This window comes from Vipera berus (genome assembly GCF_964194415.1).
Source record: "Vipera berus genome assembly, chromosome: 1".
Taxonomy (NCBI): Eukaryota; Metazoa; Chordata; class Lepidosauria; order Squamata; family Viperidae; genus Vipera; species Vipera berus.
In genome coordinates, this window is record NC_138202.1 from 178788245 (window position 1) to 178813995 (window position 25751).

General features: G+C 38.3%; 1 protein-coding gene across 1 annotated transcript in view; it reads right to left on the minus strand.

The window, feature by feature from the left end:
- The window catches only part of INO80D (INO80 complex subunit D), a 54088-nt gene that overhangs the window by 21686 nt on the left and 6651 nt on the right, over positions 1–25751 (minus strand). Inside the window, exons 2-6 of the mRNA XM_081314114.1 lie at positions 18648–18743; positions 18309–18555; positions 8173–8924; positions 7420–7528; positions 781–1005 (exon numbers count right to left, since the gene is read on the minus strand). Of these exons, the coding sequence (XP_081170240.1) occupies positions 781–1005; positions 7420–7528; positions 8173–8924; positions 18309–18526 (1304 nt within the window). The 5' untranslated portion in view covers positions 18527–18555; positions 18648–18743. The remainder of the gene's footprint in view (positions 1–780; positions 1006–7419; positions 7529–8172; positions 8925–18308; positions 18556–18647; positions 18744–25751) is intronic.

Here is a 25751-nt window from a genome sequence, read left to right on the forward strand (position 1 = left end):
GTTTCTCTCTGTCTTTCCCTTTCTCCTTTCTCGTTGATGGGACCCAAAGCACGCCCACTTTGCCTGATCTCACCAGATGAATCAAAAACTGATGGACTCACAAGCAGCCAGGCCCTAGGCCATGAAAAGTTTTATAGATGATAACCAGTTCCTTGTATTGCACTCATAGGTCAATAGGTAACTGGTGCAACTTGGAAGCCCACATATTAGCATACCACAACAGATAATCCTACAAAAGCCTGCCCTCGGGCATCTCAACTAAACCTGTCCATCAAACTCCAACTCTGAAATCCAGGACTGAGCTGGAACCCCAAATAGTAGCCATAAGCGTCTTCTATTTCCTGATGTAGGTGAGTCATCTCTCTTGACCAGAAATAACTTGGTAATTGTTACCTATGTTCCCGGGACATAATGAACTAAGAGGCATAGCATCAGGATTAGAACCCATTCTAAGGCCATTTATGGGGGTGGGGGGAACCCCTCTATTCTGGCATTTAGAGTATAATCTACTTTATTAGTAAGAGCTGAAATAAATCTGAATTCAGAACTAAAACCTATTACCAATGTTGGCAATTAACCAATAATATTTTGTCACTTTTAATTTGAAATGAATTTGCTGTGTGGGTTTATTCTCAGGTAGAAAAATCACAGATGCAAACTACTAATATTAGAAGATTCGATTCTTAGATTTTGTTGCTGAAATTTTCAAAGTTCCATTAAAACATTATTTTGCATTTCCCAAGTATTAGTTTGCTGCAGTTGTATGGGAAAGTCCCTCACCTGGTCCGAGGACATGAAGCTCTATGGAGTTCTCGAATCAGGTGCCCAGCATATTCCGGTTCTCTGTTTGCTGCCCGCAGCAATGCTTTCCGGAATGTATGTTGGCATTTCTTTTGTTGAGATTCTGCCCGCTCCAGGCGGCAGAGGTGCTTGTATTTCTGCTGAAAGTAAGTGCAAAGTTGGGAAATGCGGGTTCTCCTGCCACTGGCATAATCATCATCAGGCCTGTAAAGTTGGAGAAAGGGGGAAAGCTGATAAAATAGCCTGCATCCTGTTCCAGGTTGGGCAGCAAATAGTGTACTAGCTGCAACTGTACAAAAACCCTCTGGCCATGCCCCATCTGCTTTTTAAGCAGAAGACCCCAACAACTGCAAGCCCAGTCTTTCTGCAGTAGTACAGTTCCAACAAAAAAGTCAAAAGATGAAGCAATCCTCTGAATCAACAGCCACATCACCTTGCCTGGGTTGAGTTCTAGCTAAATTTTCCCCATCCAGACTCTGACATTAAGCCATGACTTCCACAGCACGTCCCAATGAGCTTGGAGTGGAGACAGAATCTGCATATTGATTAGACAAATGACCTCTCTGAGTGGTTTCATGTAGATATTAAACAGGACAGTGAAAAGGATTGAACACTGAGGCACTTTATAATGAACTGCGTAGGGGTCTAACATTCCTCTCTTCAACCACCATTTGGACCTACCTACTCTGGTAAGAGGCCAATCATTACAATATCATGCTCCCCCAACTCTCAATAGATAGTCTGAAGGTCAACAGTACTGCAAACCATTACTGCAAACTGCTAAAAGATCTGCTTTCTACTTCAAATCTCATCACGGGTCAATCTTAAAAGTCATTTCTGTCCCATGCTGAGGTATGAAATCTGATCTCCATGATTCTAAACAATCTGTAGTATCCCCCAGAGCCCTCTGCAACTGCAACCCCACAACCTTCTCCATAACTTTCCCCATAAAGCTATGATTAAATAGGATGGTAGTTGTTTAATTTCATTAGACCCAAGCTTGCCTCTCAAGGAATGAGTAAAGCACTACCCTTCTAAAGAATTAATCTCCCCTTCCCTTAGAAGAGCATTGACTAAAGCCTAGATCCAATCCCAACTCTTTCTTAGCCACTTTTATTAGCCATATGGGGCAGGGATCCAACGTACAAGTGATTCAGCTAAGACTGCAGAGGTTCTGACCGCTTTTGGGGGGGAACTACAAGTACAAAAACCTCCAACGTAACAGCACATGACATAATTTCTGTATTTTGTTAAAAAATCTATCCATCTGGCTTCCAACTTGGAGTAAATGTGTGTGATGTTAGCAATGAAATATTCAGCCACATGATCACCACCCACACTGATTAGATCTTCCGATCCATCCTTTCCCCCAAAGGATCAGAGAGACTTTAAATAGTGCATGAAGGATACAGTGGTTTGCACCCTCCTGTTCATTACACTTTGCCACCTTTAACACTACTTGCGTCTGATCAGTTTTGCTATTTGTTTTTTAGCAGTGTGACTCCAGGCATCTCTTTACCTGCTTCATTTCCCACTCAGTGGGACAACCTAATGAAGCAAAGGAGCAGGAAAGGATCAATGGATAGCAAGAGGTCAATCAGTGGTAATTCTGTTGAGTCCTTCTATGTTCCAGAAACCAAGGAGGTGTTCAACAGAGTTACAAGGAAATTGTCCAGAGAAATGGATACATTATTCCTGCTGGAAACCTGCTGGATCCATTAGGTGTCTGGAGAAGCCATTTTAGTGAGTCCCTCTTCCCAGAAGAGGTTGGTGACTCTAGTTAACCCCATATTCGTGAGGCAGTGAAGGAGGAAGCCCCATTACAGTGGGCTGGCAGAAAAGTCCCCAAAAGACTGATTATTACACAATGGTTCTTGAGGTAAATACCAGATCTAAAATGTACTTTGGGGCAAGGTGGTAAGGATCGGAGACAAATCCATGTTTGTTATGATAGCCATGAATTCCTGAGGTCCCCCAGGGAGGGGAGACTGAAATCATCCAGTAGTAATAGTCTGGCTGAATCCACACACTCTATAATGAAGTCCAGCTACTTAGGCATGCTGTCATGAAGCTAGGAGCATAGTTCCATTGCAGCATTCCCATAATCTCCTAAGTCATGAGCAAGATTTGGGAACAGCATTCACAACAGCTAGCATCTCTGAGTAAACAACTTCCGCATAACCTTTCCTGTCCCAGGATTAAGCCTGATGAAAAACATAAAATTTGGCTGGACCAATCTTGTGAAGTGGATGTCCAGTCAAGTCCGTGGTCTTGTTCACAATTAAATCACATAAATGGCAATGCTCTATATTGCTTTAGAAGTTCCTATCTTGTAAGTGAGATGGCAACCAGTGAGAGAGTTCGTTTTTACCACCTGTGTCTATTGTTATTTTTACTTTGCTGCTTTAAATGTTGGTTGAGATATTGGGATTACTTTTTTGTAAAAATAAGAGCTACTTTTCCTGCCAGAGGAAGCAATAACTAATTCTCCTTTGCTCCTGCAACTCCCCAATGCCACTTCCTCTGACAGTCTTCCCCAATCTAGTGTAACATCTACCAGGAAAAATATTGGTTTGGATGGACAGTATAAGAGCCTCTTTTTATAATGTTCCCGTATGTGATTTCCCTACTTCAACATAATTGACAAAGTTACTTTTCTGTACAAGTCTTCTGTGAATTCAGTGGTCCTTTATCCAATTAAATATTTCAATAGCCTTAATCATTAAGGCACCAGGCTACAAACCAGGAGACTATGAGTTCTAGTACTGCTTTAGGCATGAAAATCGGCTGGGTCACTTTGGACTAGCTACTCACTGTAGCCTACAATGTCATACTAGGGTGACCAGGCAGACGATCAATTCCTGTCACAACCAATGGATCAACACTTGGCTGATCATCATATCAACAACAAAAGTCAGACACTATGTTTGCAGGAAAATGATAAGAAGAATCAAAATCTTCCTTGATATCATCTGGACCAACTGTGATAACTGGAAGCTATGAGGACATTCCTCCCTATAAAGACAGTTTGTAGCAATGGGGGATTAGCAAATGAGCCCCCAGCCACTCCTGTACAGGCATCACAGTACTCAGTTCTCTCTCTCTCCTGTTACTCAGAAAAGTCATCCATCATCCAGTAGTATATCTCCAGCCTAACCAGACAGGAGATGTAGTGGAGTTCTTATCCGATGTCTAGGACAAGGAGCCGCAGAAGACGGCTGAAAGAGCCGCATGCGGCTCCGGAGCCGCGGGTTGCAGACCTGTGAGTTAGGTGGAACAAAACAATCTGACATTGAATCCTGTTGGTTTGCTTATTGTCCCAGCACTGGCTCTAGACAGAAGGAAACATCACCCGAAAGAGCAGATCTGCAACACAGCTCCTATTAGATCAAACAAAGGTGTGTGACGGCCAGCAGAGACTTTGCTTAACTTCAGTTTATTTTCTAGCCATTGCATTTTTATTTTTATTTTGGAATAAGGGACTCTGCACTGTATTTGGGGCTGCCTTTCAAAACTATCAAGAATCTGCAATTAGGACAGAGCACAGCAGCCCCCATGGCAAAGACCTATGATACCTTTATGACAGACGCTACATTGGTTGATAATATATTTCTGACTATAATTCAAACTGTTGGTTCTATCTAAATGTCCTACCCACGGGACCACCTTCTTCAAAAAGCATCTCCCTGTTTGCGCAGCCAGCCAAAGGGACATGCTCTAAGTATATTCTGTGAGTCGCTGACAGACGGGAACACGGAACAGACATCTGAAAAGGTAGTTCTGCCCTCCGGAGCAACCTCTGCTTATAATCTGGATACCTCTCAACCCTCAGCAACACCCCTTTTAATATTTTGAAAAGCAGTGAAGACAGAGAGCATCTGTGATGCAATATATTAGGTGGGTACATTACTCTTCATCTCTGGGTAATGATTTTTAATCAAAGAAATTTAATTAATTATTTTAATTATATTTGAAATTTTATATGACCTATCCCAGAATATGTTGGAACAGCAGACAGAGGATAAATTGTCCCCCCAAAATCATATACGGTTCTATCTTCCACCTCTTCTTTCCAACAGCACACCCAATACAACAATCCACTAGCAGTGGTTTTTTACAAACATCTGTTCTTATGTAATAGCTTTACTCATTTGTAATAGCATGCAACTCAGCAATTCTAACACTGCAGTTATTCATATAATTTTCAAATCAATACTCCTAAGGAACAGACCAGAACCACAAGCAATTATAAAAACTACATTGAGAAGAACGTTATGTTTCATTGCTTTGATTAAATGCTGAATGTTAGGAAAGCAGTACTAGGCTTTTTCACAAGGCCCTTGAAGTTAGACCGGAGAACCTCACATATGATGGAAAACAATATGGGTTAGTCATTTAATTACCAATCTGATTTTGCTTAGGTTTTTATGCTACTTCGTATTTTTTGACCATGTGGCATCTAAAATCGTGGGAGTATGCAGCATACATATACTTGTAAAAAATAAAAATGCATAAATTAAAAGAAAAAACCCTCTTAGCTGTGAACCAACAATTGCTGGACTTCCCTTCACTGAAGGTATCCAAGCAGAGGTTGGATTATCTAACAAAATGAAATTCAATGGTGAAAAAAAGTAAGGTTCTACATTTAGGCAAGAAAAACCAAATGCACAGGTACAGTATAGGTGGTACCTGCTCAATAGTAGTAACTGTGCTGCAGCTGCCAAAAAAGCCAACACAGTGCTAGGTTGCATTAACAGAGGGATAGAATCAAGATCACATGAAGTGTTAATACCACTTTACAATGCCTTGGTAAGGCCACACTTGGAATACTGCATCGAGTTTAGGTCACCACGATGTAAAAAAAGATATTGAGACTCCAGTAAGAGTACAGAGAAGCGCAACAAAGATGATCAGGGGACTAAAACATAAGCAACGGTTGTTGGAATTGGGTATGTCTAGTTTAATGAAAAGAAGGAAGGAGAAACTTCCTGACAGTTAGAAGAATTAATCAGTGGAACAACTTGCCTCCAGAAGTTGTGGGTGCTCCAACAATGGAAGTTTTTAAGAAGAGACTGGACAACCTTTTACCTGAAATGGTATAGGGTTTCCTGCCTAAGCAGGGGGTTGGACTAGAAGACCTCCAAGGACCCTTCCAACTCTGTTATTCTATTCTATTCTAACTTCAATCTACCAGGAAAGTTTTAATTTTGATTTTGCACTGATCAGTTGGACACAAAGACCTCAAAAGCCACTTCCAATTCTAGGAATCAGTGATTCTGATCACAAGTTTCTGAATTATTCAAATCATGTTTTGCAAACTTTGGAAATGGTACCATCTACTCGGTAAATTATATTATTAAAAGATTTATTTCAATCAAAGTACAAGAAAGGTGAACAGATGTAAGGAAAACAGCCTAGTTTTAAATACCGGAAAAACCAGAGAACATTGTCGATTTCAGAAAAAGCAGGCACAGCAACATTTCTCTGTGCATAAATGATTCACCTGTGGGGATGGTTACCAGCAGCAAATTCCTGGATGTGCCGTTAACAAGTAGGCTGGCTTGGTCGCTCAACAGTGAGAAACTGGTGAAGCGGGCACAGCAGCACCTGCATTTTCTGCGTCACATGAGAAAATCACATCTTCCTTCCCCTGTTCTGACCACTTTCTACAGGGGGACGATCGAGAGCATCCTGTCAGACAGCATCACAGTCTGGTTTGGAAGCATCACTGCTTCAGATGGGAAAGCGATGCAGAGAGTGGTGAGGATGGCCGAAAAGATCATTGGCAGTTCCCTCCCATCCATCCAGGACATAGCACAGAAGTGTTGCTTGAGCAGGGTCCGTAAGATTATCTGGGACACTATTAATCCTCTTCACAACCTGTTTTCCTTGTTACCTTCTGGGAGGAGGCTTCGTGGTATCCGTAGCAGAACATCCAGATTCAAGCATAGTTTCATTCCATACAGCATTAACCTTGTGAACTCTGAGGCTTCCTCCTTCCATTTATATATTCAAGTTGGACAGTATTTATTTGTTAAGTATATGTAGGGATGTGGGTCTATACATATGTGTATATAGTATGGTTAGGTGTGTGTCATTTATGTGTTCCACTTTGAGAGCAGGCAACTAAATTTCATTTTTGATGTGTGCCGTTGTGCCCACAGTAAAAAAATGACAAAGATTATCTTATCTTATCTTATCTCTTATCTCATATTTTTGTGCTTTTGGCTGAACAAAGAATAACCTTTTAGTAGCAAAATGTTTAACAACCTCAATGAACAAACTATGAATACAATAATTTTTCCATTTAGATTTCATTTAATGTCCACTAAAAGGAGAGTTTTACTGTAAATGATGCCATCAATTATGTAATTATACAAATTATGTGAATTCAAAATTAAGGGATAACACCTGTCCTTCTGAAAGGTCAGTTATATTGAGGCTTTACACCTCAAATATATGTGTCAAATAAAATCAGAACTAATGTGAGTGCTGTGCTTCGGACTTTCAAAAATCTGTTTAATCATCTTCTTCACTAATGTCTATGTTTCGCATAGGAATGTGCACCTAAAGGCCATATTTTGTTTTGTACTCTTTTGCCCTTTTTTGTGTACTTACTCATTCCTTTCATATCTGAGGGCCTCCCGGATAGACCATGCAACCTGGTATGGAGAGGTTTGGTCTAATTCTTCCAGTTCTTCTCCACTATCTTCAGACCAGTCCAGCCCTGAAAAGGAAGAAAGAAGATGAGCTTTTTCAAGTGCCGCTGAATCTTTCTCCCCCCCAGGACAGAAGATATATATTTCTGACTTCATCATGAAATAAAGGTAAAGGTAAAGGTTCCCCTGCACATGCATGCTAGTCATTTCCGACTCTAGGGGCCGGTGCTCATCTCCGTGTCAAAGCCGAAGAGCCAGCGCTTGTCCGAGGACGTCTCCGTGGTCATGTGGCCGGCATGACTAGACGCCAAAGGCGCACGGAACGCTGTTACCTTCCCACCGCAGTGGTCCCTATTTTTCTACTTGCATTTTTACATGCTTTCGAACTGCCAGGTTGGCAGAAGCTGGGACAAGTAATAGGCGCTCACTCTGCTACACGGCACTCAGGATTCGACCCACCAAACTGCCGACCTTCAGATCGACAAGCTCAGCGTCCTAACCCACTGAGCCACCGCGTCCCTTTTCATCATGAAATAGTAATCAGTAAATAGTAAATAGTAATGGGTACCCTTATATTCTGAGGAAGCATAGTGATACATTCTTTATTCTTTCCAATAAAGAAAAGACCCAATGTTCCTCCAATTAGTTTGCTCACATACAATTGCCAATCCGTTTACACCCAACAAAAATGCAGATATTCTTCTGTACTTACCTAAATGTGGAAAGAGATCAGCATCCAGCTGATGTTTTTGAGTGCACAGTTTCACCAGTCTCTGTAACCGGCTCCTACAGAATGAGTACGGGGAGAAGGCTGTGGCTTTCATTAGGATCCTGTCAGCCCTGGGTGGGTCTGGGGCATGAACTTTAGTAGGGTGCAAGAGAGGCAGAGGTCTTTTGTTGGCCGACTGCCTGGCTTGTGCTATAGCATGTGTGGTGGGTGCCACTCCCTGCATTGGTAGGCTGGTATTCTGAGGTTGAGGTGACTTGCAGGCTAAGCTCTGTGGGAGCACTGCTGGCTTTAAAGATGTTGGTATATGTGAGAGATGGGCATGTTGCTGTGGTTGCAAAGGCTGCTGCTGCAAAGGTGCAGGAACGGGGCTAAAGTGCTCTTGGCGAACTTTCAGAATCTCAGTTTCTTTCTGGCGTTGACGGTTTTGGGCTAATTTGCTCTGCAACTTTTTCTTCACAGCTGTCCCTTTCTTGAGCTCTTCATCTTCCTCATTGAAAGCAAAGGGGTCTTCCAATTCTGCTTCTAAGTAGTGGAGAGGAGGCCGGGCCCCTGGTGGAGAAAGAGACATCCCATCCAGGCCATTGGGCATCTTCAAAGCCAGCGGAGGAACTGTCAGGCTGAAGGCTATTGAATCCATCTGGTGCCGGACTTTTACCTCTTCTGTTGGATCGTTCTTTTTCTTCCTCTCCTTTTTCGGTAAAAAGCCAAGAACTTGTAGGTGACTGTTGCAATACCTTTAAAAATCAAAACCAGAAAGATATATTTTTCTCACAATATTTGTGCCTGGGAAAAAAATCAGGAAGAAAAAGCTAATCACCAACACTTTGTCAGTCCAGCCAAAACTAAGGGGGGAAAATCCATTTATATTTGTGGGAAGACTAAGTGAAGGACACATAAACTGTCATGCTCAACTCTTCAAAAATGGAAGCAAAACTTGAATTACAGTAAACATTTTATGAGAACAGTTACCATATCCAGAGCTCTGAACATTTGCAGTTATAACCTGCATTTAAATGATGCCCATTTGTAAGGGAGGATGAGACTATTTAAGTGTAACAGAAATCTTTCAAGACATTTTTTTAATATCCTAATAAAAATAGCTGTGTTAGAATTAACACATTGTGGAAGCTTACTTCTGTAACACTTCAGGCTTATGCTTGAAATGAAGAAAAGTGTAAAAAATGTCTAATTTAATAGCCTGTCACAGATAATTGTTTAAGAATGGAAAAGTCTATCATTTCAGCTTTACCAATTCCAAGAGTATAGTATACTGATGTCTGATCAAAACAATATGAAACTAGGAGCAGCTCAGCCCCTTACTCACAATGAAATTTATCAGATAATCTTATGCTGCTCATTTTTATAAATTAACCATCCTCACAGAATTGTTGTAATAATATAGAAGTGAAAGAATTATGTATGGTACCCTAAACTCCTTAGATGATGAGGTGCCACTATCGTAACAGCTGAATTTTTATCAGCTGCAATTCCCTAACTGAACTCAAAAGTAGGTTCAAAATTCCAGCTAGTGTGCTAATGAACAGGTAAAAAGTAATTAAAAGAGTATCAAACAAAAATGAAAGGACTATACTGAAATCTCATACAATAGAGATGTCAACATCTAAGATACCTTAGAAAATATTCCCTATTTACAAGAACCTCTAATGTCAGAAGATGGAAAGGGATCAGCACTCTGGTTTATTAGACAGCTGAAAAGCTACAGGAACTGAACACCCACAGAAATAGGGCTAGCCACAGAAGAAAAATCAATACAGGTCCCAGGCAAGCTATGCCAGAAAATCTGGAGAATGACACAGTGGACAGCAGACTGGAAGAATCAATCAACTTTCCAACTTAACAGAATGTACAAAAAATTGTACAATATCTTTACTCTCACATGCTAGTAAAACAATACTCATCCAACACAGATTAGAACCCTACATGAAAAGAGAGATGCCAAAATTTCAAGCTGGCCTTAGGAAAGATTGAGGAACATGAGGCATTATTGCCAATGCATACAGGAAAATGGAGAAAACCAAAGACATCAGTATGCTCTTCAGTGTATTGTATATGTCAAATACAGTACATATTGAGGGAAACGAGATTAGGTGAGCATGGACTTAAAACTGGTTGAAGAAGTCTGAATAACTTGCACTAGCTGATGACATTACTGATAGCTGAAAGCACTAAGGATGTGCAACCTTGCAATGAAAATCAAATGAAAAAATATGCATAAAATTAAATACAAAGAAGAAATACATGAGAATAGGTACAGAAATCATCCTTAGAACTGAAAATGAAAATACTGAAGTGGTGGATAGATTCTCTTTTTAGGACTAATTACCAATAGTCCAAGAATATATTGCATAATATCACTTGGTGCTATTGAAGGCCACGAAGGCCTTGGAAAAGACATTCAGCCACCAGAATGTGTCTGTATCAGGCCTGCTCGACACATGGCCCATGGGCCACATGCAACCTGCTAGGCAGTTTTGTGAAGTTTGAGAGCATTTTTTTAAAAAGTCAATCCATTCGCCATTACCAAACCCTGCTGCCTGCTACAAAAGGCGTACTGCCAAGTGCCTCCAACATCTCAAGCCTCATCAAGACCATGAGCGCCATTGCTGCTGCTGCCAAAAAAATATTTGAAATGCAAATATATGCAAACATTTATAGGATAAGTCTCAGATTATTTACTACTTACACAGAATTGAAGACACATATTATTTTGAATACCGTTAACAGAATGGCTGAACTGTTTAGAAATACACATGATAACAAAAATAACGTTTAGTGGCAATGGTGCCACTGGAGGCACGCGATCCGGTCCGCCGGATGTCCACACGGCCGCCTCCCCCCATGCCTCTTCCTCCGCCTGCTGCTGGTGCTGCAGCCACAGGGCAAGGCAAGGCAGGTGGTAGGGCGGAAGTGGTGCCACACCACAGCTCCTGTGTGCTCAGCCTGCTAAACTTCACTCACTAAATTATTCACTCTGGCTATAGTTCACTCACCAAACTAGCCACCAATCCTTTTGCTTGCTGCAAAGCCAAACTGGAGCCCTCAGGCCGCTCCTTCCAGCACATTTCAGAGACGATCAAAAACAGAGGGAATGGTTCCCACCCCACCCGGTCTTTGCGGAGCTTCATTTCCAAAGACCCTCTGCACAGACTCCGGACAAACTGAGATCCAGGACTGAAAAAACAGTAATGGGAGTGAAGAGCTGTTCAAAGGAGGAGGAAGGAGAACATGGGAAAAGCTACTCCTGAACAGGTGAGGCGAGGCAGATGATGGGGCGGAAGTGGTGCCACACTGTGGTCCCTGCGTGCTCGGCCCCCGCTGTCCAACAAGCCTGCCATCCACCACCCCACCACGGAGGCAGGGAGCCCCCATCCCCAAGAGGCAGCCGGGACTCCCCTCCCCTCCTCACTTCGCCCTGCTCAAGCCGCCCCAGAGCTGCCCCATGCACCCCAAAGAGATCAGTGAGGCTCCTCCAGTGGATCAGGCCCTGGCACCCACCCTGATCTTTCCCTTTCGCTGGAGACTCTTGGATCCCTCCAAGCCTGCAAGGGCCTCCACATGCATCCTTGATACAAGCAATGTTGAGGCCCCCCCCCCGGGGGGCTTATTTTTGGGATAAGGCTTATATTATGAGCATCCTGAAAAATCATGCTAGGACTTATTTTCTGGCTGGGTCTTATTTTTGTACTTGGAATAGAACTGATAAACAAGTTAAATAACTTAGACTTAACTTCTTTGACTCCTCCTTTTACTTTTATCCTTTCAGAGACACTTTTAGGCTCTCAGGCCACAAAAAAAGCAAATACAAGAATTTAAGAGAAAAGGTAAGAAAGGATCAGAGCAGTTGCACCCTCCATTTTATCATCTAATCTATCTGTGCTGCACTGAAGAACTAGAATGAGACCATTCTATCCATTTACGACCACGACTGGAATTAGCAAGTTGTTAAATGAATCAGGCATTAAATGAAACTGCAATTGTGCTTATGATCTTACTTCAACTTTCCTTTACAGACTAGCAAAGGTTGTAATGCAAGGACTGGTCACAAAGTTACTTTGTCATCACGTTCATATCAACGGTGAACAGTCACTAAGCAAGTCAACCATTAGAGGACTGTGTGCATCTTGAAAAGGAAATCATTGTAAGTTACTCATGTTGTACCAGGGAACAAGTGAAGTTGTCCATCATTAATTTACTGATCTATTCCACTGTTCACTTTATGCATATAAAGGTAAAGGTAAAGGTTCCCCCACACATGCGTGCTAGTCGTTTCCAACTCTAGGGGCCGGTGCTCATCTCTGTTTTAAAGCCAAAGAGCCAGTGCTTGTCCAAGGACGTCTCCGTGGTCATGTGGCTGGCATGACTAGACGCCAAAGGCGCACCTTCCCACCGCAGTGGTCCCTATTTTTCTACTTGCATTTTTACGTGCTTTCGAACTGCTAGGTTGGCAGAAGCTGGGACGACTAACAGGCGCTCACTCTGTTACGCGGCACTCAGGATTCGACCCGCCAAACTGCCGACCTTCTGATCGACAAGCTCAGCGTCCTAACCCACCGCGTCCCTCATGTATATGCATATACAGTACTTCAAACACTATTGAGCTAGAATTTAAGGTATACTCTTTCCCTTTGAGGGAATTCAAGAAATGTTTATATTTTTTGGAAAATATGAATTATTTAAACTCATATCTCATTATTAGTATATTTAGCTACTTGAAAGGAGAACTAACAACTAACAGGCAACTAGATAAGCAAGTAACTTTTAAAATAGGAAAATAATGAATGGTTGAGAAAAATAAAAAGAAGCAATTATGGTCCAAGAGGCCATATAGGTGCTCTTAAAAATATTATAGCACATTGTATTTATACTCATAAAATGACAGTCATAGGGAAGTTGCCTATTCAGAAAAAAACTGCAAAAGTAAAATACTGGGTTATAGCCTCCTCCATTTTAAATTTCCTAAGAAGCCTACATACAGTCATGGCCGAAATTGTTGGCACCCCAGAAATTTTTCCAGAAAATCAAGTATTTCTCACAGAAAAGTATTGCAGGAACACATGTTTTGCTATACACAGGTTTATTCTCTTTGTGTGTATTGGAACACAACAAAAAAGGGAGGAAAAAAAGCAAATTGGACATAATGTCAAACAAAACTCCAAAAATGGGCTGGACAAAATTATTGGCACCCTTTCAAAATTGTGGATAAATAAGATTGTTTCAAGCATGTGATGCTCCTTTAAACTCACCTGGGGCAAGTAAAAGGTGTGGGCAATATAAAAATCACACCTGAAAGCATATAAAAAGGAGAGAAGTTCACTTAGTCTTTGCATTGTGTGTCTGTGTGTGCCACACAACAGACTGCAAGTCCAGTCTATCAGAGATCAATTGATACAATGCTTCAACAAGAAAAGGCTAATACCTTCCAAAAGGACACTCAAGCGACCCTACAAGCAATTCAAGAGGCAATCGCTATTCACATGGCAGTCACATCGAGAAACCATGAAGAGTCGAAAAGTGATTTTGATAAAATGAATAAAAAAATTAACAATATGGATTCTCAATTTGAAAGTTTTAAACAGATGATCACAATCAACAAAGAATTAAAAAAACAGAAGATAAATCACTGAGATTGACCAAAAACTAGAAGTTTTAGAAGATGAAAATCAGAAGTTGATCCAAATCAATGAAGAACTAGAAGACTCGATAACTGGGATTGAGATGGAAAGAGCCTCATACTTTTTAAGATTTCAAAATATAATGGAAGATAAGGAAGAGGATCTCCTAGGTTTGATAACAGAACTATTGGCAGATGCACTAGGAACTGGGAAACAGTAAATGGAAGGAGAATTAGACCAGATCTATCGAGTCAACTCAAACTATGCTAGAAGAAATAAAATCCCCAGGGAAGTACATGTTAGATTTCTTAAAAAGATCTACAAGAGACGAGATTTTGAGAAGAGTAAGAGACAAAACTTTGAAATATAAAGAAAAAGAAATTATACTCCTCAAACAAATTCCTAGGAGAATAAGAGAATCCCAAAGAGAATACCAGTTTCTAACCAGGAAATTAATTGAAAAAGGAGTGAATTTCAGATGGCTGATTTTAATTTACTGGGATATGAAAAGATATAATTGGACATGCCACTTAAAGCATCTGGAATTCTTCGACAACCATAGAGCATTTTTGGAAAGAGGTGACCCTGAATCTGGTACAAAGAGAGAAACAAAGAAACAGGAAAAAATGACAGTGGAAGGAGAAGTCAAACCAAGAGAGGAGGAAGAAATTAAAAACACATATACAAAAGAAGGAGCAAGACCAAGAGATCAGAGACAGATAAGATCGATTAGAAGATTAAGACCTAGATATAACTGAAAGAGATGGAGAGTGGGATTTTGTCAATGAATATAAATGGACTAAATTCTCCTTCAAAAAGGAGAAAAATCTTTACACGATTACAAAAAATAAAAATGGATATAATTTGTCTTCAAGAAACACACATTAAGATACAACACTTCACTTTGCATTAGCACTTCAAAAGAAACGAGGAATAGCTCTATATATTAAAGAAACGATGAATCCCAAACAAATGTATGTAGTTGAAGAGAATATTAATGGTGGAAATAATGATGGATCAAAAACAGATAGTGATAGTAGCAGTTTATGCACCAAATGATGAACAAGAACAATTTTATCAAAAACTATATAAAAATATTAGATTTAAACTATCAAAATCTTTGTATAACGGGAGACTTTAATGTAATAACAGATGGAATTTTGGACTACAAAAGCGCCAAACAAGGGAGAAAAGGAGGAAATATATTACCTAAAGTGTTTTTAAAAATGACAGAAGAACTCTGTATCCAAGATATATGCAGAGAAAAAAATCCAAAGAAATTACAATATACATTTTACTCAAATAGACATAAATCATGGTCTAGAATTCATATGATATAGACATCTTTGGAACTTAATGATACAAGAAATTGAGATAGAAACTAATGTTTGGGCAGATCAAATCCAATAAAGATGACTTGGAGAGGAACTAGGAAAAAATTAAGATGGTCCTTGAATAAATCTATATTAAAAGAAAAAGAATTTTTACAACTAGTGAAAAAGGAAATGGATTTTTTCTTCAAAATATACAAGAAGAAACATCGCTTCAAAATGTGTGGGATACGGCTAAAGCATATTTCAGAGTGTTGGCTACAACTTAAATTGCTAAAAGAATAAGGAAAAGAAACAACAACAGGTAAAGTTGAAGAAAGAATTCAGAAAATTAGAATCAGAATTACAAATAGATCCACAAAAGAAAACACTTAAGAAACAAATGGAGATAATAAAACATAAAATAAGTTTAGCTGAGATGGAAATAACGCCTCAACAGATTGCCCTGTTCACCGCCCTGAGTCCTTCGGGAGAAGGGCGGTATACAAATAAATAAATAAATAAATAAATAAATAAATAAATAAATAAATAAATAAATAAATAAATAAATAAATAAATAAATAAATAAATAAATAAATGGGCCAAACAGAACTTTGATATGAAAAAGATGTTAAAACAATGGGATTTTATAAAGAACAGACAGAAATTGATCAGATATTGCCAAAAACAGATGAAAAGTTGATTAAGAAACTCTAGATTTCTGTTAAACTTAAAGATGGAAGAAGAACAAGTAAAAGAAACAATGATAACATGGGCAAAGAACTTTGGATATAATATAGAATTAGAAGATTGGCAAAAGTTATGGGAAAGAAATATTAAATTAACTAAAGCAGTGGCATATAAAAAAAGCTTATATAGAATGTTTTACAGATGGCATATGACACCAGTGAGATTAGCAAAAATATTTAAAGATACTTCAAACAACTGCTAGAAATGCAAACAAAGACCAGGTACTTATTATCATATCTGGTGGACATGCCCTAAAGCAAAAAAAGGGTTAAAATATTTATGGTTGGAGAAAATGACTAAAAAACAAATAGACTGTAAACCAAATTATTTTTGTTAGGAATAATGGGAGATAATTATGAGAAAGATTGCAAATATTTAATACTACACGTACTAACGGCAGCAAGAATTGTATTTGCCCAACATTGGAAAAATGAAAAATTACCAGCTAAAGAAGTACTAATTAAGAAAATTCTAGTGTGAAGAAATGGATAGATTGACTTTAAAGATAAAAGAGAAAGACTCAGTGTATTTTAGAACATGGGATAATTTCTATCAATGGCTAGAAAAATGAGTTAGAGAGAAAGGAATGTGATATGTAATATTGAATATATATTAGCAAGAAGGCTATTGAGCGATTAATTAACATACTGTTTATGATAATTAACTATTATCTATTATTCTTTGTTAAACACATGAACCCAGACATTATGCTGTTTGCTAAATATTGAGCATGTTATTTGGAAAAACCCCAACCCCAACCCTAATCCTAACCCAAATCCCAACCCCAACCCCAACCCCACTTTATTCCTAACCCTATAAAAACTAATAAAATCTATAAAAAAACATATGTTTTTACAATGTCCTATACATACTAGGTTTGGGGAGAAAGTATTGTATAAATATGATTGGTGTACATACCTAATACATGTAATTTGACAATCGGGGAATATAAATGGGTTCTTCAGGCCCTTATTATGGCCCAAAGACTGATATTACAGCATTGGAAAGAAAAATATATGGCCCATTTCTCTTATTGATTGAAGACCTGATTGTATTTGCCACCTGTTAGCAGGCTGCCTAGACATAGACTATGTATCAACAAGTATAATGGGACTGATTATGGGACTGATGTGTACAAAATATAGTAGATTAAAAAAGATAGTTCTATAAATGTATCAGTGTCAGATACACATCTTTCTCCTTCTCTTCCTGGCCACTTTTTACAGAGGCACAATTAAAGAGTGTTTTAACAAACTGCATCACTGTTTGGTTTGGTGATAGCAGAGCCTCAGATAGAAGGTCCATACAGAGAGTGGTAAGGACAGCTGAGAAGATTATAGGAAACTGACTTCCCATTATTCAGGATACTGCTTACAAGTGCTATGTGCTTAGAGCTCAAAGCATTGTTAGAGACGCACCCACATCCACTTCACGATCTGTTTCTGTTGCTCCCCTCTGGGAGGAGGTTTCGAAGTATTTCTAGCAGGATTACTGAATTTTTATGCCATCTGTCTTGTAAATTCATAGGATTCTTTTTTCTCGCCATGTATATGTATATATCCAAACTATACTGTGTTGTTTCTCTGTGTCATATATGTGCATGAGGGCATATGCATATGTCATGTTTATGTAGCATATATTGGACGTGGTTATCTTTCAAAAGCTGAATGCAATGAAATTTCATTTTAATGTGTGTTGATTAGTGTATGTTTAAAGTGACAGTGAAGTTATTCTATCCTATTCTATTTTATTCTATTCTATTCTAGTTATGTTCTATTCTATTCTGAAATATATCCTAAATAAAATCTCCATTAGACAAATATATATAGAATTCTAACAGTTTATTATTATGACATATTATTTGTTGTATTTTTCATTTTTGTTACTGCACTTTTCATATATTCTTTTTTCCTTCTCATTGACAAATTATCACTATTAGTTTTGTGGTTTTCTTTTTGTTATTAATTAAAAAGCAGTAAAGTACATATTTTAAAAGGTTGCGTGTTTAGTGAGAAGACTTTTCTGATGACCCATTATCTAATTTTCTGATATTCAACTATTTTCCCAACTCCGTTTATTCTACTCCTCCAGCTAAAATGGGAGCTGTTATAATCAGCTCTTCCAGCAAGCTTTGGGCTAGGAAGGTGTGTGTGGGGGGGTGTCAGCTGGGATGATGTTTGGTCAAGCCCCTTGGGGGGAGGATACCTTTGCTTTTTTTCACTATGTTTTATAGATTATTGCAAGTTGCCTATAGAGTCCCTGTGTGAGATAGGCAGTCATATATGTCCTTTAAGTAAATAAATACATTCATCAAATTCACAAGTGGCCTCTGATTAGTATCACTGATCATTCACGGATTTATGTAGCATCCATTACTTACTTTACTTATCTTGTTGATAATTTTAGTTTTGTTGCTGTCACTTACCTACGGTCCTCAGATTTAGGGATAGGGTTGGTGCAGCGTTGGCTATTGTACTTTGCCACATATTCACATTGCTTGAAAGGGGCAGTCTTATCCTCCAGAACATGTCTGATACAGAAGGCGTAGCCATTTAGTCGCCTCTGCTTACACAGTTTGGGGCTGTAGGAGCACAATGGCTTATTATCAACCTCAGAAAAGTGTATATGTTTGCCTTCATACATCACGTGACTCTTTTTCTTGTGAACATCAGCTGAAAGAAAACACCAACAAAAAAGTTAAAATGTAAAAGGAGAAGCTGCTGATACATATTGAAGTTAATCCTATATGCACATCAGGACTTACCTAATTTTAAATCTTCTGTACCATATTAACATTAGCAGAGAGCCCCAGAGATGCCTCTATCTTGGAATGATGATGAGTCAAGGTGAAATAGATTGTCTAAGAAAAAAAAATCACAGGAAAAATATATCAAAGAATATATTTGAGAGAGCTAGACTGCTTATGGCATAAAATCAAACTGTATGCAGATGTAGATACCTTGATACTTGCCAAATGTTTTGGGCTCTAATTCCTAAGACCCAACTACCCTGGCCAATAATGAGAGAATAATTATTTAAATCTTTATATGCAAAAATAAATTGCAGATATCGTGAAAGACAGCTTGTTCCACTGAATTCCTCCATTTAATTATGGGAAAATGTATTGGGGTCCTTAGTTCCATATGCACCACAACTTTCAGATTCCTTGAACTTCAGCCCTTTAATCACAGATCCACAACTTAAAAGATTGCACTATATGCAAATTAGTGTACAGTATATCAATTTCCAGAAATGTTTCTTTAAATAATTACTTTCATTGGATAATAAATGGAACAAGGAACAATGACAATTCTTTCTTTAAGCACCTCTTCTTAGTTCTAAATTATTTTCATTTCCTGTATTAGGGATCAATATATGTGGTTCTGCTTGAAATCAAGTATAAAATACCCAACTACACTTACTAGTGAATTTTGAAACACAGGACAAAGGTGTACACATTAATCATATATTTTACATCTAAAAAATTTCATTTTAAAAGAAAAATGTGGAGCTAGTTTTTGAATAATTATTCATGCTACTTGCTTTTGGGCTGCCTGCACTAACAAGTGTTCTGCACAATTTTATTTGGAAGTTTTTTTGATTTCCAAGTTTTAAAGCTGTTTAGGTTTAAAATATTTACTAACAAGCATATTTGCTTAGCACTTTAAACCAGGACCTTTGATTTATGAAACAATAATGTCAATAATGTTAGTATATATTATTCATTTGTTCATCTGAGCAGATAAACAAACCAGACATGGATATTTGAGGAGATAAATACTGTACCCACATTCAAGATTATGATTAATTGTGCTTATAAGAATAGGCATCCACAAGCCAAGAAGTTTAAACCTAGAATACTATTCTGGTTTGAGTACCATAAAGCATATCTTTTGGTTCAAATATCAAATTAAACTACCTACGCATAACTTGCTTACACAAGGAAAAAATCTAGGAGAAACAAAAGGAAAACTTAATTGTTAAGAAAACAGGATCCTTTGCTTAAAATATTTAAACATCATTAGAAGCATTATCTACCTCTACCTTTTTGAGGTACTGTGAATCAGAAAGTCATTAGCATGGAACAACTGCATATCATATATCATGCTGCTCCTTCACTGTTATTCCATCAACACTTTGTAAATGTGTATCTGCAAAACTAACTGTAGGTAATAGAAATATCTACAGGATTTCAATGAATTCTGAGTTGACAAAGCTACTTGAAACAAATCTGCAAGCGTCTTTCTTTAAAGGTTTTCTTCAAAGTGGGACAAGGCTTTATATACCTCTATTACTAAACTCCAATTTTCCAGAAAAGCAAGGATAGGGAAAGGAAGAGGAACTTAACTGAGCAAATGACTATTTTCAAATTAAAGTCATCAATTTGTCACCAAATCTCTAGTTTCTATTTTTTTTAAAAAAAGGGTCAGATGCCCAATGAAATTGTTGGAAAGTATCTTGGCAGTGTGGAGATGATGATGATGATGATTATATTATTATTATTGTTGTTGTTGTTGTTATCATTATTATCATTATTGATCATCACACAGTCAGCCAGATATGTTCAGACTGGATTTGGCATTTTTGTCTACCTATCGAGTCCTTACCAAGGACCTGGGATAGGCAGATGTGGATGCTTGATGGTATTACAGATATTGTCGCAGGACGGAAGCAGTTCCTAGTAAGGCGAATTTGCAGCAGTTCCTAATGGCGAATTTGTCAATGCCAATGGTGTTCAAGTGGTGCTCCAGTTGTTTTGGGATTGCACCCAAGGTACTTATTACTATTGGTACTACTCTTGCTTGCCTTTGCCAGAGTCGTTCTATTTCTATTTGTAGGTCTTTGTATTTTGTTATCTTCTCTAGTTCTTTCTCCTCTATTCTGTCACCAGGCACTGCTACGTCCACTATCCAAACTTTCTTGTCTTTCTTATCGACAATTGTTAAGTCTGGGGGTGTTATGTGGCAGGTTCCTATCTGTTTGAATTCTAAAGTCCCAGAGCAATTTAAGATTTTCATTTTCTATGACTTTCTCTATTTTATGATTCCACCAGTTCTTGCTTGCAGGCAAATGATATTTCTTGCAGATCTTCCAATGCACCATTGTTGCTACTTTGTCATGCCGCTGCTTGTAATCAGTCTGTGCGATCTTCTTGCAGCAGCTTACCAGGTGCTCCACTGTTTCTTCAGCTTCTTTGCATAGGCGGCACTTACTGTCTGTTGCTGTCTTCTCAATTTTGACTTTGTATGCATTTGTCCTTAAAGCTTAATTAGTCCCTCGGTCTCTTTCTTCAACTTTCCTTCTCTTAGCCATTGCCAGGTCTTGTTATTATCTGCTTCCCTAGTTGTTTTTTTTTAATGTACTGGCCATGTAGTGCTTTGTCTTCACATGTCTCCACTCTGTTCTTCATTTGGTCTTTCTTGTAGGCCAGTTTGGTCTCTCCAGTAGTCAGTAAGCCTTCCTGATATACTAACTCCAGTGCATCTTCATCATTGTCCTTCAGATATTCTTCCAAAGTCATTCTTTTTCTTCTTCAACCATCTGATGTACTTGCAGCATTCCATGTCCACCTATTTGCCTTGGTAGATAGAATCTGTCAATGTCACTGCGTGGATGAAGGGCCTAATTCATTATCATTATTTTTCTGGTCTTCTTATCCATTGCTTTTAGTTCTGCTTGAGTCCAGTCCAGCTGTGTATCTAATGACTGGAATTGCCCAGGTGTTGTCTTCATCGGTATTTCCTCCACTGGGTTTAGATTTAAGATCTTTTTCACTCTCTTGATGTATTCACCTCTAATGTTTTTCTTGACTTCAGTGTGCTTGGGGTTGTCAGCTCGAAGGATACCCAAGTATTTGTAATAATCATCCACATCCAGACTCTTAATGTTATTTTGGTGGGGCATCTTTATTCTTTCAGTTTTCACTGTTTTTCCTTGTTTGATAGTGAGTGTGGCACATTTGTCCAAGCCAAACTTCCATTGCAATATCTTGAGCAGCGATTCTATTTCAGATGGTGTTTTTCCATACAGCTTCAGATCATCCATGTAAAGGGGGCGGAATAGTCAGGCAGATATTTTTGATGTTTGATAGCCAATCCTGAGTTATTCAGTATTGTTGACAGAGGAAACAGTGCAATGACAAATAAGGTGATAGTGAATAGTGGATCACCTTGAAATATTCCTCTCTTGATATTGTTGTTGTTGTTGTTGTTATTGTTGGTTCATCACACAATGAACCAGTTGTTCAGACCAAATTTGACATTTTTATCTGCCTATTAAGTCTTTTCCAAGGGATAGGGATAGGGATAGGGATAGGGATAGGGATAGGGATAGGGATAGGGATAGGGATAGGGATAGGGATAGGCAGATCTGGATGTTGCATGGTGTTTGTTGTTGTTATCTTTAGCTATTTCAGCCCCTTGTTCCAACTTTACACTAAATCTTTCTTGTGTATATTCTTCATTCATAGTGGAATAATTTTTAGTAAGATTTTCTTTAGCTAATTCTCCAATCTTATTTTTAAATTAAATAAATTCCAAATCTTTCATTTTTTTATTCCTTTCTAATCCTACTTCCATTCCAACTCAGTCTACTAACATGCACATTTATTTATCTTCATAGTTTCTCTAGTAGTTCATGTTATATCCTATATGGAACCCAAAGACTGAGTCAGAGTTGATGCTGTAACTGCTTACACCCAGTTAAGTCCCACACCTGTATGGGAAAAGTGTCCTGGGGGGGCACTTTTACATTCACATAGCTCTGAGGGTTGTTTTGCAGAAGAGGGAGCAATTGGGCTTGGCGATACTGGTCTTCGTGATGCAAGAAAGAAAGGAGAGAAACAACACTGTTCCTCTGATGTGATGAAGTCATGGATAACAGAAGAGGGATTTATTTCACATTGCTACAGTTCCCTGGGGAAATTAGCAACAATCTTTTTATAGTGAGCATTGTGAAGGTAGGAATAAAGACATCAGTGTTATTTAGCACTTTCTTCCTGGCTTACTTTCTTATTGGTGGAGAGATTTCTCTAAATTCTGAAAACTATTAGGGATTGGCAGAGAAGAGGCAGAGTGTTGAACAAAATATTTTTATGGGGACAGCAGATCCCAGCCCAAGTTGCCTCTTGAGACTGCAAAACAAATAAAAATCTTCAACATTGCAAGAGAACCTTGTATTAGTGAGAAGGTACCTCCAGTTTGTTCTAATATGGAGAAAGAAAGCAAAACTAGTATAAGTATAGAAGATGAGAAATTCCCCAAGCCTATTACGCGTAAGCAGCAGAGGCTTGGGCAGACCCTTATGGAGGACATGAGTTGTAAGAGTAGGAGTGTAAGCATGAGGCTCCAAGACAATGCTTTCCAACATCACCCTTTATTATTTAATGATGAGACTCTAAGTGACAAAAACCAGCCCTTTACTCAGATGCTCTCAGAAAGTTGTCCTGCATTGACATTTTACACCTTCAGCAGGTCTGCGTGCACAAAGAGAGTGGAGTTTTTAGGAGAATTGGTAGACAAAGAGGTAATATATTCTCTCAATATACTGTACTGCCAAGATGCCATTTGAACTTTGCTACTGCATTAACTGGTGCAGGACCCCCCGCCCCCAAGAGCATGAAGCCAGCCCATAACCAAGGATATCAGGGCTAAGCAAGAATTGCTGGACACATCCACCTTGATCCCAACAGTCAGTTTTTAACATTGTTAAAGCTCCTTTTTTCTAGAGGAAAAAAAAAGATTTGGGAAACTAAAGCAGTTGCACACCAAGGAATGTAGCATCTCTTAATTTAGAAGAAGCAGGTAACTAAAAAGTTAATATTGAACAGAAAGAACACCACAAATATTTCACTAATTAAAAAAAACTTAATCTGGGATTTTTGGCATGCACGCACGCACACACACACACACACACACACACGGGATAAACTAAAAAAGAAATGAGAATCACATCTTTTCTATTTAATCTCATTTTCTGACACCATAGTATAATTAGAAATTTCTTGCTTCAAGGAGCTCAGTTTCTTGCCTTTTTAAATACTGTACATTTCCCCGAGTGTTGATTCTGTCCATTTTTATTACTTTGACTTTATTTTTAAATTTAAATTTCTTCTACATTGTCAAGTTATGAGTGAAATCTTTCTTCAGCTGTTCCTTCATTAAAGCACAGAAACAATACCTGTAAACACTAAGCACTGTGTTATTTACTTATTTATTTACTTATTCAATTTATACAGTCACCCATCGCACCTAAGTGACTCTTTTCCATTGGTACTGACAATTGTGCCCATCTGGTAAGGTTCACGTCTTCCTTATTTCAATTAGCCATTTGTCCACTAACAACAACTGCAAAAACAATACTTGTTCAATAGGTACAAGCTTTTTTACTACAGTTTAGACCAGGGGTAGACAACCTCGGCTCTTTTATGACTCGTGGACTTCAACTCCCAGAATTCCTGAGTCAGCTGACTCAGGAATTCTGGGAGTTGAAGTTCACGAGTCATAAAGGAACCGAGGTTGCCTATCCCTGATTTAGACCAATCTTTTTCCAACAAGGGCATTCTTATACCAATCTATGTCTTCTTTGGGGTGAAATAAGAATTGCTGTCTATTCAAAAATGCTTATCCATCCCCCATCTTTTCCCTACTAATAACCTGTTAATTGTTCCTTTGGTTTTGATTTCTGTATACTTCCTAAAAGCACCTTGGTCAGATAGCAGCTATACAAATCATATAAACAATAAATAAAATGTTAAGAGGCTCCAAACTCTGCTCTCATTTCCTCACTCTTACAAAGGCACTTCCCAGCTCCTCTCATATTTCCACCCTTGTTCACACAACTACAGTGTGATTTTTGAGAGATGTAAATCCTTCCTTTCTGCGCAAAATCCTAAGATTGCAAACTTTTTTCATTTGGAATAGGTTGAGCATGTCTGCTGTTTACACAGACATTACACATCAAAAATTAGTAATACTATGGGAATTAATGACTCTTCAGTTTTATCATTCTGCATTTATAATTATTCCATTTATACAATCACCTCTATATCCATACAAATTTAGCATAGGCTATCCCACAAAAGGTTCGAGTACATTTAGAAATACTATCTAATTCTGTCTAAGAATTGCATTGTAAAGGACATAAAAGAAAAAAGGAGACTTTTTTCAAATCTGTTCTGAATGAGAATAGTCTCAGAAGGATCAAGTGTACTACAAATGTCCTCCTGTTCTATTGAAAGCAGCCTGTTGATTTCAAAATGTATCATTTACTATCTTTTGAAATACAAATATTTCAAAATAATACATATAACACAATATATGAAACATAGTATACTCTCATTTTCTGACCCATATGGAAGGTTACAATTCTTATACTGAAAACTGTTACAAAATTATCTTCTATCAGCTGTTTCTAAAATGCTCACGGAATCTTTATAATAAAAACAAGTAAACAGGTGATTTGGAGATCCTTTTGAAAAAGAATTATTTTTAGAGGTTATCCTTGGTGTAAATCAGAACCTTTTTTAAACTGTGATTTACACTTTTTTTAAAAATAAGAATACATTAAACTTTATTTTTAGGCCTCCAAAGACCAGCTGTGAATGTAGGGCAGGGGTCTTCAAATCTGGCCCTTTTATGACTTGCGGACTTCCAGAATTCCTCCACCAGCGTGCCTGGCTGAGAAATTTGGGAGTTGAAGTCCACAAGTCATAAAAGGGCCAAGTTTGAAGACCCCTGATTTAGGGAAAGTTAAAGGAATTCTATGCCTGTGGTGCTTTAAAAAATAGCAAAAAAAATGTGTGCCATTATTTTTGCTTTAATGTTGCAATATTACTTGTGTGGTTGTTATTAATATTACTTTTTTGCTA